This window comes from Caretta caretta, chromosome 18 (genome assembly GCF_965140235.1).
Source record: "Caretta caretta isolate rCarCar2 chromosome 18, rCarCar1.hap1, whole genome shotgun sequence".
NCBI classification, from domain to species: Eukaryota; Metazoa; Chordata; order Testudines; family Cheloniidae; genus Caretta; species Caretta caretta.
This window is the reverse complement of record NC_134223.1, coordinates 18,868,892-18,883,501: the sequence shown is the minus strand read 5'-3', so window position 1 is coordinate 18,883,501 and position 14,610 is coordinate 18,868,892. Positions and strand designations below refer to the sequence as shown.

Here is a 14,610-nt window from a genome sequence, read left to right as displayed (position 1 = left end):
CATGGGGCTAGCTAGACGTGCCAGAGTGGACAGCCCTGAAGAATGAACTTTTCCCTGAGAAGATGCCAATTTAAAAAAGGTAATGGAGTAAGAGGGAGAATGCTTGGGAAACAGCCCTACACAGCCCCCCTCAGACACTATCTGAGCAAAACAGAGGGGCTTTGTCCCTCTCCATCCTGTCTTCATCCTAATGAAAAATAACTCCTGGAGCTCACTCATTAGTCTCAGGCCTGGCTATTGTCCATCCTCAGCAAAATCTAGTAATCTATAAAGTGTGTTCTCAATCCCTCCTCCCCAAATATATTAGCTATTTGATTAGGCATTCAGGCTCTCAAAATCAAGTCCTGGGATAAGATATGGGTAAATGAGATGTGTAGACCAGCAGAAAGAATTGCAATAATTGCAATGCCTGCAAACAAGAGTCCTGGATATACATAACTTGTCAGTCTTCTGCACATTTCAAAACAGGGACAGGTGTATTTCCTAGATAGGCAGCCCAGACAAGACATTTACCAGACTTTCTCTCTCTCTCTCAGCAGTTTTTGGCAGACCAAAAGCTTGGTCAATACCAGGTAGGATCTTAGAACTGCAACCAATTATCAATAAAAAGTTGCGGAGAAATGGAGCATGTTTCATCATAAACTCCGTCAACTACCCCAAGCACTTGTTTTATATTTTCAAACCACAATAATAAAGAGCAACGCTCTGTGCTTCTGTAGCGCCAGGATCTCAAAGTGCTTCATAAAAGATTAGCGAAGTGAAGCTTTACAGCCTCCTGGGAAGAATGGAGGTCAGAGTTATTATTACTCCCATTTGCAGGTGGGAAAACTGACAGAGACTAATCTAAACCCAAGGGTATATAGGGCATCTGGCACAGAGCTAAGAGCAGTGACGAGCTGCCAAAATCTTAACAACCAGTTCCCTCCTCACCCCACGAGGGGGTCGTTGCCCACCCCCACTCCCCTGGGACTCCTGCCCCATCCAACCCCTCACGTTCCTTGATGCCCCCTCCATGACCCCTGCCCCATCCACCCCCTCCCCTGTCCCCTGACTTCCCCCAGAACTGGGCAGGAGGGTCTCGTGGGCCACTGTAGTGGGTGCCCACCCCACCCCTAAGAGCCAGATGGACCTACTGGAGGGCGAGGTGGGGAGTCCCGGCAGTGCTTACCTGGGGCAGCTCACAGGAAGCATCCGGCAGGTCCCTCTGGCTTCTAGGGGTGGGAGAGCGTAGCTAGGGGGGGAGCAGGGGGAGCAACCGCTCCCCCCACTGATCCCATCAAAAGTGGCGCCTTAGGCACCGGCTCCCTGGGTGCTCCGGGGCTGGAACACCCAGGGGGAAATTTGGTGGGTGCAGAGCAAATAAGCTGTTCAGCGGGAAGCCTGGGAGGGCTGAGAAGCAGGCAGCGGCTTCCCGCTCGGGCCGAGGGTGGCGGAGGTGAGCTGGGGCGGGGAGTGGTTCCCCTGAGCCCCCCCGGTTACATGCTGCGGCGTGGGCAGCCTTCCTCGCGTCCCCCCGCCCCAGCTCACCTCCACCTCCCTGGGCCTGAGTGCGAAGCCGCCGCCGGCTTCTCAGCCCGCCCCAGCTTCCCGTGACAACAGCTGATTTGCGGGAAGCCGGGGGGGGGGGTCGGAGAAGCAGAGCGGGGCAGCGCATTCAGGGGAGGAGGCGGAGCAAAGGTGAGCTGGGGCTGGGGGTAGGGCGGGGAGCTGCCGGTGGGTGCTCTGCACCCATCAAATTTTCCCCTTGGAAAATGGAGTCGGTACCTAAGGCGCCACTTTTGGCCGGTTAAATTTAGAAGCCTTTTTAGGCCCGGTTGTCCCTCGTGGAATTTAACAGCCGGTTCTAGCGAACTAGCTCCAGCTCACCACTGGCTAAGAGTAGACACCAAGTCTGCCTCCCTATTTTGTGCCTTAAGCACAAGAGCATCTTTTCCATCCATAAGAAACTGTATATATAAAAAGTAAGAAAGAAATCATATGGAGTCCCTCTGCAATAACTTCTCAAATGAGGACCAAGCTACTGGCTCCTGTGCTAGACTTCCATTTCATGGTAGAGTAACACCTGTGCTCCAGAATCTCTCACAGCAGCACAACCAGCCGTGAGTAATGTAGTTCTGTGCCTCTTGTCAAGGTGACCCCACAGTCTATGCTTTGCCTGTTAGGGGTAAGTACTGTTGCTCATAGGCTTGACTTCTTCATAAGCAATGCTTATAGACCCTAACAGGCAATCCAATGTCGCTAATATCTGTGCAACCTGTCTTCTGAGCCCAGGAGTGAGCAGTAACTCCCATGCACTTTGAGTTTAACGGTAAGAAGGAAGAGAAGTTGTGTTAAAACATAATGAGAGTAAAGTCAGATGTTCTCTCTCACTCAGACAACCTGGGTTCATTGCAGGAATTACTCTGTTATGCAGGAGGTCAGATGAGATGATCACAATAATCCCTTCTTGTCTAACATGTCTAAGTCTCAGGTAAGATCAGGCTAATGTCCAATCACAAGGCAGCCAAGCTGATGGACCCAATTCTTTGTTCTCACACTCAGGTGAAGTGGGCGTAAAGCACAACACATCCCGAATGGAGTGTTTTACCTGCTGTAAAGGGACAGGGCAACAGCGATTTCAGTCCCCAGAGCAGGAGAGACCTGAATCCATTATATAGGAACCATCCTTCACCAACGACAAAGAGGCGACTCCAGGTATTGGAAACTACCCCATTCATTTGGGTTGAAGAACAGACTGTACCAATTTATACTTGGCCATTCTGCATTAGTTCAACACAGCCACAGATGTGCATATTACGGCTTTTTTTTTAAAAACATAGCTCAAGACACTTCCCACACAATCTATTGCCAAACAACATTTCCAGGGCCTGACTAGCACTCCTTGTCTGCTTTTGAAGTTGATGGGACCACCGTGGATAAAGGGGCCACTGTACTGAGTAAGGGATTCAGAATCAGCCCTAAAGCAACCTGTACCACCTGGCCACCACTGAAGTCTTGTTCAGTGCAGCACCTGGTGTTCAGTGAGAGCCCATCAGCACCGGGCCTGCAGAGAGTGTGCTTCTTGGGGCAACATTATTTACCACCCCCATTGTAAATTTCGACACATGCTCAGAACACTGGTTTTATGAACACTCTAACATTTGTTGTTCTTTGGGGGGTGAGGGGGATTAACACTTTGTCTGGGATTGTCACAGATGCCTAGGGGAGTTAAGTGCCAAATTCCATTGCATTTCAGTAGGACCTGGGGAGAGACTTTCAAAGGCATAAATGACAGACAGGCATCCAACCTCCATTGACTTGCAATGACAGGAGCCTCATCCCTCCGGGTGTCTAACTCCCTTAGGCTCCTTTGAAAATCCCAGCCCACGTCAACAACATTAACGGAAAAGCACAGACAAAGCATCCCCTATGCAAGGTGACACCATACAGTACTCAAACAAGTGTCAAATTCGAACTAGCATTTACCGTCCATTGGGCATTTTCCAGAACAGCAGCAAAAACCAACTTACCGTCTATTCCCAGAGCCCGCTGCTTCTTGTTCTCCAGACACGGTTCAAACTGATTGATAATTTGCAGGCAGTACTCCTTGGTCACATTAGTCATCTAGAAAGGAAACAGAACATGAAGTGGAGAACATCTCGTTAACTAAATAATCATCCACTGCTCCCCTAGTTCTCTTCTCTCTGTGTAGTATGAGAACTGGCTGTATTTTCTGCACTAGTACTAGGATTTTTACACTGTTCACTAAAATTCCCACTCCTGCCACTCAGTGTCAGGTCAGATAAGAATCAGGCTGCTTAGTGAAAAGTTAGTCCCATTGGCAGCTGCCTGATAGCACACAATAAAACACAGAACCCGATTTCTGCTTTGTAGGTCAATTTTGTTTAGTGTTTTTAAGCCCACAGGGCAACCAAACAGCACGTGTTTTGCTATGGCCCAATAGGGTCTTTTGGCTGCAGGATTAATTTGTGTTGTCAAAAGGTTTTTACTTTAGAGGCATGCAACAAAACAGAACTCCAGGAGCCAGTGGAGAGAAGTATCAATTATAATAAATTGGCCAGGTATCAGAAGGACAGGAGATTATTGGAAGCATTTCTAGTGCATCCGTTACTTTGATCAATGGTAGGATTTCATTCTGGTCCTCAAGATGTGTGCACAGAGAAAATTCTGCATGTTCTGAGACATTGACAATTGAAAGTTAGGCCATTTATGGTTAGCTCCATTTATGTTTAAAAAGGAACCATATAGCCCTGCATTATGTAAACAGAACTGGATGACCAATTATTTACTACATCTGTCATCAGCAGTGCTACAAATCAGGATCAAGGCTTCACTGTGTGAGGTGCTGTGCACACACACGACCATATGGTGCCTGTCCCAAAGAGTGGAGCAGATTAAAAAGCCAAGCAGAATCTTTCAAAAATACACACGTAAAACCAAAGTAAAGCATAAAGCGGGACGAGGAGTTAACATCTCATGACAGATGCCTGGAGCAGGGCGTTCTCCATCTAGCCACAGAAGACCTACAGCATGGCAGTGGCCGTGCAAGCTTCTCTGGAAGTGCACAAACAGAACTGTATCCTGCCCAGGAGGAACCACTTGCAAGGGGACTTCAGAGTGCATGGACCGTTCCGTCCTTGCCCTCTCTGCTGAGTCTGCCAACAAAGGGACTAATTATGGTGGTGGGTTGGGCAAGGTGGACCCATGCCCAAAGGGTCAGCAGTTTTGACACTGGACTGGAGCCTTCTTGTGGGGAGGTTCAAAACACAACAGATTAAGGAGCATGAAAAAAGCATTCTCCTTCCACTGAATGTCCTGGCTTGGCTGGGCTGGGCTGAGACACAAAAGCCCAGAAGTCTCCCTACCAAAACACCTTTCTTGCAGCATTTACATTTTGGCCATGACCAGCAAAGGCAGGATCTCATAAGAAAATTGGTTTTCATGAGATTTCTCGTCCCAATCCCACAACAAGGCCTTTCCCTGCTGCTAGCTCAGCACTGCTGTTGCATGCTTTTGTTCTGTTTTTGACAAGGTTCAAACCTACAGCAGCAACACCTGCTCGTTCTAGACATATTGCATTAGAGAGGGCAGCACTATCTGTGGGAGGAAAGCTGGAGAGCTTTTAGTGCTCAGTGCCAGCGATGAGCTGAACTGATTGAGTCCTATGGCTGAAGTTAATTTTTTTCTCTCAGCATGAAGAGGATCAATAGGCCCAGGGAAACAGACACACTGCATAACTCATTTAAAGAGACAATAGGCACAAAGGGATGGGTGTTCATTTATTTAATTAGCAGATGACTCATGAGACTCTATCAGAGCATGAAAAGCAGAAGCACATGGACAGAGATAGCCCAGCCTAGGAGTTTTCGTGCTGACTTCGCCATTGCTGTCCATGGTAGTTTTTCTTTCCCACCCCATCTACTTCTACAATTCTGGCGAGAAAAAAAAAGTCCTGGCTGAGCTATTATTTTGCTGCCTCCCTAAAACCAGGAATGCCCCAGCCTCATCCTGACAGAGGAGCCTCCAGGGCAGAAGTAGAGGAGAGAAGGGGTTTTATATCGGGTGGGGTGGGGTGGGGCCAATGGGCAGTTGAAATGCTCCCTTTCTCCTGAGGATGTTAAAGTGGAGCGAGAGAAACAAAACAACTTCACTAAATTCTCAGACTTAATGAAATCTTGAAAAAAAAATTCCACTGGAATCCCTCTCTCCTCTATGAAAAGAAATACTCTAAACTGCAGGGCTCTCTGGTTGGATTTTACCTTAACTTCATAGCTCCTGTCTTCCTCTGGGGCCATACTGACCCTTCAGCTTCTGGCATCCGCCTTCCCTCTCCCCTTTTATTTAAGCATTGCAATGTGGTCTTTTATTACATGTTCCTTCGGTCACATTTATAGTGGGCTGGTTTCCCTGTCCCCATTGCTAGTGGCACTCTAGCTTACTAAATTGCTCCTCCATTACCAGCCAACTTAAAATAACCACCAGCCTCTTCACTGCAATGGGCTTTAACTTTCCCAGAACAGACCAGCCAACAACCTTGCAGTCCAAAAGGTTTAGACAGCTATGCATCAGAAGCCGCTCAAAACCTGATAAGAGGAACAACTGGTAAGGTATAGGTACAGTATAGTACAGGTACAGTAAAGCACATTCACACTAAGCAACAGATGAATGGGTCACAAAATCTGGTTAACTGGCACTTCTGGCAAGGTCTACCAGCTATTTGCAGCCGTCCTCGGTACATACCAGTGTTTGCTGGCATAGATGCCCTAATATGTGGCAGCCTTTGTTCCATTCCTATGGCTGCTGAGAGGGGTGATATTAACATTTGTATTTTTCATCATTCATGGCTTATTTTAAAACGATCAGCCCACTGAAGCCACCAATAACCAAGATGATCACGTAGCTGGCAGTTGGCTGTTCCCACCAAGGTGGGTATTGTTGAGATTTGATGCAGAAGATGAAATAGATCAATGCATTTGTATAAGCATGTGTACGTACGTGTGCAGAGAGGAAGCTACTTAGCTTTAGCCATGAGAAAATAAAAGCACGGTACACCTCTATTTATTTCCTTTTCACAAAAGCCTACAGGAGCTGTCAGGAAAGGGAGCCAACATCTTTAATCTGCAGCACTGGTTGATGGATAAAAGTGACTAATATGCATAAAGAATGCAAACCTTCCTGTTTAGCCCTCGCCTACAAGGAGCAAATCATTAATTCCACTGTACATAGCAGCTATTGCAACAGGGTGCACGGAGATTAGTTTGCTGCTATTTAACTGATAGCCCATTGATAACTATGGCAAGGGCATCAAGGTAAAATTCAATATTTGACTAGTAAAGCTTATAAACCCAGGAGTTAAAGTCTCTGAAGACATATGAAAGGTCTGATTTTATGAACAGCGTTAGGTGTAACGCTTGCCATTAGGTATTGGCTTCTACTAGAGAATCACCTGTTCTGTTGGACCATAAACTCTTCATCTCTTTCAAATCAGATGAACTGACAGAACATTGTGTGGCTTGTAAAACCCACTAGAGTGGCAAGAGAAGGACCAAACAGTTAGTCCTTTCTATCTCCAAAGGGCTATCCAACCCAGCAGTGAATCCTCTCAATAAGCCTGGAAAAGATGGCCACTGTCCAGTAAGCAAATCACTTCATTACTCTACCCACAAGGCCATGCAGCAAGACAGAGACAGAGGCAAAAACATCACCACTGGATCAGGTTGCCTCATACTGGGAAGGTGATAACTGGAGAGGTGTTAACAATTGAATGGTCCCTTGAAATGTGTATTAACTACTTATGCTAAACAATCTGTTCCATCTTTTATTTAGCTGTGACACTCAGGGTATCTTTTCCAGACCTGAAGAAGAGCTCTGTGAAAGCCTGTCTCTCTCACCAACAGATGTTGGCCCAGTAAAAGATATTACCTCCCACTCCCATCTCTCATACTGGAAAGAGTCAAATGTCTCCATCTAGCCACATGTCTGCAGGATTTTTCTAAAGGAAAAGTAAGGGGAAGGAGGGAAGCTACAGCAGAATGATCTGCATTAGGGAGATAGGGAGGGAATAAGGAGATTCCAGGAAACATCCACACCAGGCCTGAAGTGGTATCAGTGGCTTTTGTCTAAGTCACCCAATTGTCTGAGTGCCCCACATGCCCCGTGATTGGAGTGGCCAGACGTAGGTAGCTACTAAACTTTTCAATTGCACCTCGGAAATGCTCTCTACTTGAAACAAATGTAAAAATTCATACCACCCACAGAATTAAAACATGGCAGATTTAGAACCCAGGGGGCTGGTCAGAAACCTTACAGTAATGCTTAGTTATAAAGCTAGCCATGTATCTTTCCAGTAATAAGTGTCTAGTAGAGTAAAAACCATTGTGAACCAAGCTCGTGAGGCAGGGCCCATCAAAGCAGCTGGTAGGTGTGATACTGCAAAACATGTTCCTACAGTGACAATTGTTTGTTCAACAATATTACAGTCTGTAGCGTGAAACTAAATCTTTATTCAAAAAGTCACTGAAAATGGGAAAGGTGAATTCAGTGGTCTGAGGTGGACACGGATGCATTTTTCTAGGCCATATGGAGTTTGGCCTGATCAGAAGGCTCTGGCTTTGGGAGACTAATAACTGCAACAGAAGGGGTACCTTGGGATACATTTTCAGACATATGAATGGCATGTTTGTATAGTACCTGCCCATCTCCTGCCTGCTTCTGGCCAGTTCTATTTGTCCTTCTCTTTTACAAGCATGAAATTAACATAAACCAGTATTAGGAAGAGGCCTTGAATCAAACATATGGCAAACATTAACTCTTTCTTGGATTATTCCCTCTGTCACCAAGAGTCATGCCCACGCTCTGCTGTGCGCAATTAAAGCACTCAATTATTACTGCTTTAAAAAATTAAATTAAAAAAGCTGTCCAGTGCATACAGAGTACGCTATGTACAATGACATCCAATTTTGATATTAGGTGGGGCGTGCAAATTATGATCATTAAGAAATCAACATACCAGGTGAGATCCACAGGAGTAAAACACAATCCATCTTCCATGCTAAATTAGATGGTTAGCCCATCTTTGCTCTCCCAGTTTATGGAGAGTATTAATTTCTCCAATGTTCCCTAAATGAGCAGGCCGATTATTCAAACCTGCCAAGGGTGCTGCATATAAAGAGAAAAAGAGGTAGCACTAGCTTATCAGAATCTCTTTCCATTTTAAGACATCAAAACCAAGAACTCAGCTGGGATAAATAACATTGAGTGGCAATAGGCTTGAAGTTTCTGTGCACAGGTTTGGACATGCTCTGCAGGTGACCTTGTTATCACATAAAATGTCAAGGTTTGATAGGGTTTCTATCCACTTTGGGAAGAAGCCACGAGCGAACCATTAAAAGGTCACCTTTAAGTGGAAGGTTGGAACATTGTAGCTTTCTAAGGGAGAGATACCAGGGTTCTGCACCCAAGCTGCACTTCTCTCCCCAGTGCCCACCTACCTTTTGCTCAATCTCAAGGAAGCGCTTCAGGTCATCTGCATCTAGATAGTCCTTGTGGTTGCTGTAGGTGAGCATGAGCAGGTACAGATCGCGCCGCGTCGACATCATCTTGTAGAAGGCGCAGAACTCGTCGAAGCCCAGCGTGCCCTGGTTATCATCCGTATCAGCCTCCTGCGATACGCAACAGCAAGGTGCCGTTAAAGGTGCCCCGGTTCCCAGCAAGATCATTACAATGGAGGGAATTGAAAAAGAAACCAAAACTAAAACCAAAATACACAAACCCTTGTGTTTCACAAGAAAGTCATTTTTAACCTGAATGCAGTCTCGCCTAGCAACACACTGCTCAGGAAGATTTGGCTCACCAGGCTGAAACTGGTATCATGAATGGCTTGCAACCCCCCCACCCCCACCCCTTTCAACCTTCCCAAACATCTGTATTTTAATGCAGGCTTCCAGAGCTCACTTTCCCAGAGGCAGCAGTCTTCACTAGGTCCCCCACATTGGGAGGGTTCTCCCATCTATGGCAATGAGGCAGGGCACTATGCAATTGAGTACTGGGGAGAGGACATGCAGGTGTCCAGGAAAAAGGGGACACTTGTGGTGTATTTGGGAAGGTCACTAGAAACAACACCATCCTGCCAAGAAGCCCATGGCTCAGGAGCACGCCTGTGAATTCCTAGGGCAGAGACACATACACACGTTAATTTAATAGGGTCCTACGGAGGAAATAAAGCAGCAGCAAAATACACTGCCCTCGGGCACCCAGCCTAATAAGTTTACACATCTCAGCAGTTCTCCACTCTTTGACCAATTGCACCAGCCTACCCGGCACAAAACCTTCCATTTGATCACTGCTGAAATGGGGCTGCTCCAGACCAGTCTCGTGAGTGTCAGGACACCAGTGGGGCCCAACACAGAAGCTTATCGTTGATCCTTAGAGCACCGCCAAGTGCTGGAGGCCACTGAGATACATACCATATTACCGTAGTGCCTGCATAAAGGTCCCAGCAGAGTTCCTGCACCCATCGTGCTAGGTGTTGTACAAACACATGATACTAGAGACCATCCCTGCCCAGACAGCTTACAATCTAAACAGGACAGACAAACGATGGAACAGCAAATATTTCCCCCATTTTACTGAAGGAAAATAAGGCACCATAAAGTATACCACAGAGCTGAGGATAGACCCCAGATCCTCAGCCTCTCAGGCCAGTGCCTTAACCACAAGGCCATGCTTCTTCTGTATAGCTATAGGATTCAGTGAGCCACACACACCATCTCCAGAGATGTTGTACATTCATTCGGCATGTTTCTCCCTTGGCACACTTTGTGAAAACGCTAATTAAAAAAAACATTATTCATCAATTAGAAATACATGGAGATACAGGAGTGTGAAAATATCCCTTGAAGCAAAGTAGCCATAAAAAAAAAATCCCAAACAAACCACACCACAGAAAATGAGCCAATTCTCCCCATTACATTGTCCCTAATTATCCTCTGATGAAGTAATTCTCAACCTATTTACCGCATCCAATACTACCTGTATAGCCCTGAGGATGTCACATGGGCAGCAGCTGCGTGCTGATTGGCCCTCAAGCGGCCCACGGGCCACATGTTGAGAATCATTGCTCTGATGTTTCAAATGGGAGAAGCACTTTTTCCCCTTTGCAACCCATCAACAACAGGATTCTTCACAGGATTTTAAAGCTGGATGAAGTGCAAATATAGTCCCATGTCAGCAAATGCCAAGATATCAGAGCCTGTTGGAATTCAGCTTTGACGATACCAAAATAACCACACATCAGTTTGGATTAGCAATTTCACATTGTATCTTAACTGCATTGCCGGTTTATCAAGAGTTGGTTTACACCTATAACTGCTTTGAGTACAAAAATCTGATTCCATTTTCACTCTGCCACCACGCAGGCCTCACGCTCCATTAGTGCTAATGACACAGAACTCCTGTGCAATAATGCTTTCTGATGTCCTCTGGAATATAGATCAGCTCCTATTTCCATTACCCATAAGTCTCAAGGAGTACTGTGACTCTTGGTCCTCTCCTTCACTTCAGTCCTCTTGCTCTCTATTAAAGGGAGCCCCAGCTTTTTGGACTAACATATCCTAAAATTAGAGGGGAGCATGACAGGAGAAGTGTGGAGAATTACAGACGGACAAGAGGTTTGGCATTTGGATTGCCATTCACGATGCACCTCTAGCGTGCCTTTCATCCAGCAGTCTCAAAAGCCCGTTACAGGCATTGAACCTCACAAGAACATGTGAAGTAAATACATTACAGCCAGTGATTCTACAGACGGGTGAAGTGAGCCCCAGGGATGCCTATGCAGTCAGTGGAACCGCCATGATCAGAACCAAACAAAACCCAGCTCCGTGCCCTAGGCAAGAGTCTCAATGATTTTTCTATTGATTGGGGGTGTGTGGGGGGGAGCAATTTGTATGAGATCTGATTTTTAAAGGGTAACTTTTTTTTGGTAGACAAAACATGCAATGGCAAAAATTGCACCTGTATTTTTGAAATGCACAACGTACAAAGTCCAGCCACGCAGGGGCTATGCACCTGATTTGTGACTGCAGCTAGGTATCTGTCAATTAAAGAACTCAGATTTCTACCCACAACAAGCTGCAAGCCTAAAGAAAGCATAGGCAGAAATTCTGCAGATGTGTATTGTACCACTATTCCCCTTGACCCCACCGACCCACCCACAAAAGTGGCCGGAGTAAATATGGCTGTTCGTTTGCATGTCAGCTTATGGAAGCTAGCTGTGAAAAGACCCCTCACACCCACAAACTGAATAGAGGGGAGCTCCACTGCCATAAAGTGTCTCATAAAAAAAGAACCGCTGATGTGAGGCATAAGGTTTTGTGCCTAATGAAAAGGACTAATCAAATCTCCCAGAGCTGCTGGGCTGAGCAATACCAATGGCAGAGTTTTAAAAAGATTATTGAGAACGAATGGTCCACCCTTCCCATGGCTAATCCCTCCCTAAAAATTAAATTAGGAACAGTCTATGATGGGCAGATAGAGGGAAAAATACTTCGTACAATGCAGGCATATGAAATATGCAAAACGAGCTCTGTTTAATGAGCAGGGCAGATAAGGCAGAGTAAAGTCAATACAATGGCATAAGACGACTGGAGTATAATGAAAAAAAGCCAGCCATCCAGAACAGCCAGCAGATCTCCTGAACAGCGAGAGGAATCTGAATGCAGCTCAGTGCTTCAGTGTAGAGTCCACCACATCAACACTGAAGTTTCAATTAAAGTTGAGCAGCTGTTATGAAGAGGAGAGGAGGAAGAAGAAAAAAATCAACGAGTAAATCATAAGGATTAAAAAGAGCCCCTTGAAGGCCGCAGGGCTCAGTCGCTTTGTCTGATGACACATTATCTGATTGTATCTGGGTGATGCTTAGGAATAGGTTCTGAAGTCTCCAGTAAGGCATACATACTGATGATGCCAGGGGAAAAGCTAAGACAGCTGCTGAATAGGTTTGTAGTACTGCTGATCCGAGTCAGCCAGTGCACATTTCTGCTGCGGTTACTGTAAAATTCAGGGCCACTATCAGCCATAGACGAACTATGAGAAATGTAGGAAGGCAAACCATTTAGACATCAGCCTGAACCAAAACATTCACAGACCAGAACCCATCAAAAGCTTAAGAATGCTTAAAATCCAAACTCCGATCTGAATTTTGTTTGTTGAGCGTGGCCCCCCTGAAAAATACTCTTCTGGAAGATCTCAGTCCAATGAACATCTCCCACCAAAGGTGCAGCGGTCAGGTCAGACCTCACCAAGCATTCGAACGGAGAAGGGTTCTCGCAGATGGTTTAGGGAACAGCTAGTCCAGCATCCTCAGACTCAATTGGGCAGACAAGTATAGGAATGTTGAGCTACTCAGTGTATGTCTACACTGCAATCAGGAGGTGTGACTGCAGCATGGGTAGATCAAAGCGACTTCAAGTAACAACAGCAGTATAACTACTGCGTAAGTATGTAGCCAGGGCGCAGGAAGCCACCTATGCTGTTATGGCTTCATTGCTCTTGTTCCTTGAGCTAGCTTTTTATCTAGCTAGATGTAAGCTAGTTTGGGTATATCTACATACCTCCTCACTGCGGTGTGGTCATACCCTTAGGTGACAACTCCAGACACCTCCATTTCAGACTATGAGAAAATGCACCTGGCAGTTTGGCAGATGGCAGGCAGAACAATGCACTATCCAGTCAGATGCCACATGTGCGGAACTTTTAGGATAGCTCTGAATCAGCACTTCCCATCCTTATTCTCACTTGGTCCCATTTTTATGAATGTGCCTGTCAGTGAGGCTGGAGAATCAACCCACTGGCTAGACAAAATGGGAAATGTGTCTTGTTGCAGGAGCATGAGAGAGAAAGAAAAAGTTTGAAAAGAGAATCAAAAATTTGCTCAGTAATTATCTTGCTAGGATGGTGCTAACCGACTCCTTTCTGAAAGTATCAGAGGGGTAGCCGTGTTAGTCTGTATCCACAAAAACAACGAGGAGTTGGATTGGCCTGGTCATCACTGGTTCTTTACTTGTAAGGTAACTCCCTTGTCTTCACATGCCAGTATATTTATGCTTGTATCTGTAATTTTCACTTCATGCATCTGAAGAAGTGGTTTTTTACCGATGAAAGCTTATGCCCAAATAAATCGGTTAGTCTTTAAGGTGCCACCGGACTCCTCATTGTTTCCTTTCCTGAAAGAGAACTCTGTGTAGCTGGGAAGCTTGTCTCTCTCACCAACAGAAGTTGGTCCAATAAAAAATATTACCTCCCCCACCTTGTCTCTCTCATATCCTGGGACTGACACAGCTACAACAACATTGCATATATTATTTCCCAGTGTAAGACGCCTGTGCTCATTTACCATACAGAGCTTAACCATCCCTTTCAGACATTGTCCTTTGGAATTAAACTGCTGCATTATCAAGCCAGGATGTGTGTGTCTCGCATAGTGTCAGGACTGAAGATTCCACAGACCTGCTTTAATGTTGAGCTCCTCCCACATCCCCCACTTTGTTTTCCAGCAATTGAGTTGTCAGCTGGTTGCTTTGCACATTTTTGCTGTAGACAAACCTAAGCACATTACAGATCAGAGACAAAGTTTCAGACTTCTTGTACAGCCCAGATAATACTTCTTCGCTGCATTCCCTTGGGCTGGTGCCATGAAGGCTGCAGTTTTATCAGTTAGTTGGGAAACGTCTCAAGACGATGGACAAGAGCACACCAAGACCATGGACAAACAGCACTGAACTAACAGCACAAATTCCATTTAGGAGCCCCAGGGTTAAGTACCCATGCTCAGCTAGTTCTCCAGGAACACGGCAAAACTGAAAATCCTTGATTTACTTAGAGAGAGACACTCAATAGGTTATCAGCGATACATTATCAGCTTCCTAGTCTATTCTCAGCCCCCAAGGAATCCACACACACTTTCTAACTCTTGATTGCCCTGGATGTTAGATTTCTATTTAGCAGCCTGACACTTTAACAACTCTAGAATTGTAGCAACTACAACACTGAAGCCAAATTTTGTGTAGGCTCTGAAATGGTTAATAGAATTAGACACCAATATAAAACAGGTCA

The 14,610-nt window shown here is 45.7% G+C and overlaps 1 protein-coding gene across 1 annotated transcript in view; it reads right to left on the bottom strand.

Annotated features, from left to right (window-relative positions):
* PLCH2 (phospholipase C eta 2) overlaps nt 1-14,610 on the bottom strand; it is a 316,564-nt gene that overhangs the window by 70,494 nt on the left and 231,460 nt on the right. The window contains exons 6-7 of the mRNA XM_048824566.2: nt 8,991-9,161; nt 3,510-3,603 (exon numbers count right to left, since the gene is read on the bottom strand). Coding sequence (XP_048680523.2) covers nt 3,510-3,603; nt 8,991-9,161 — 265 coding nt within the window. The remainder of the gene's footprint in view (nt 1-3,509; nt 3,604-8,990; nt 9,162-14,610) is intronic.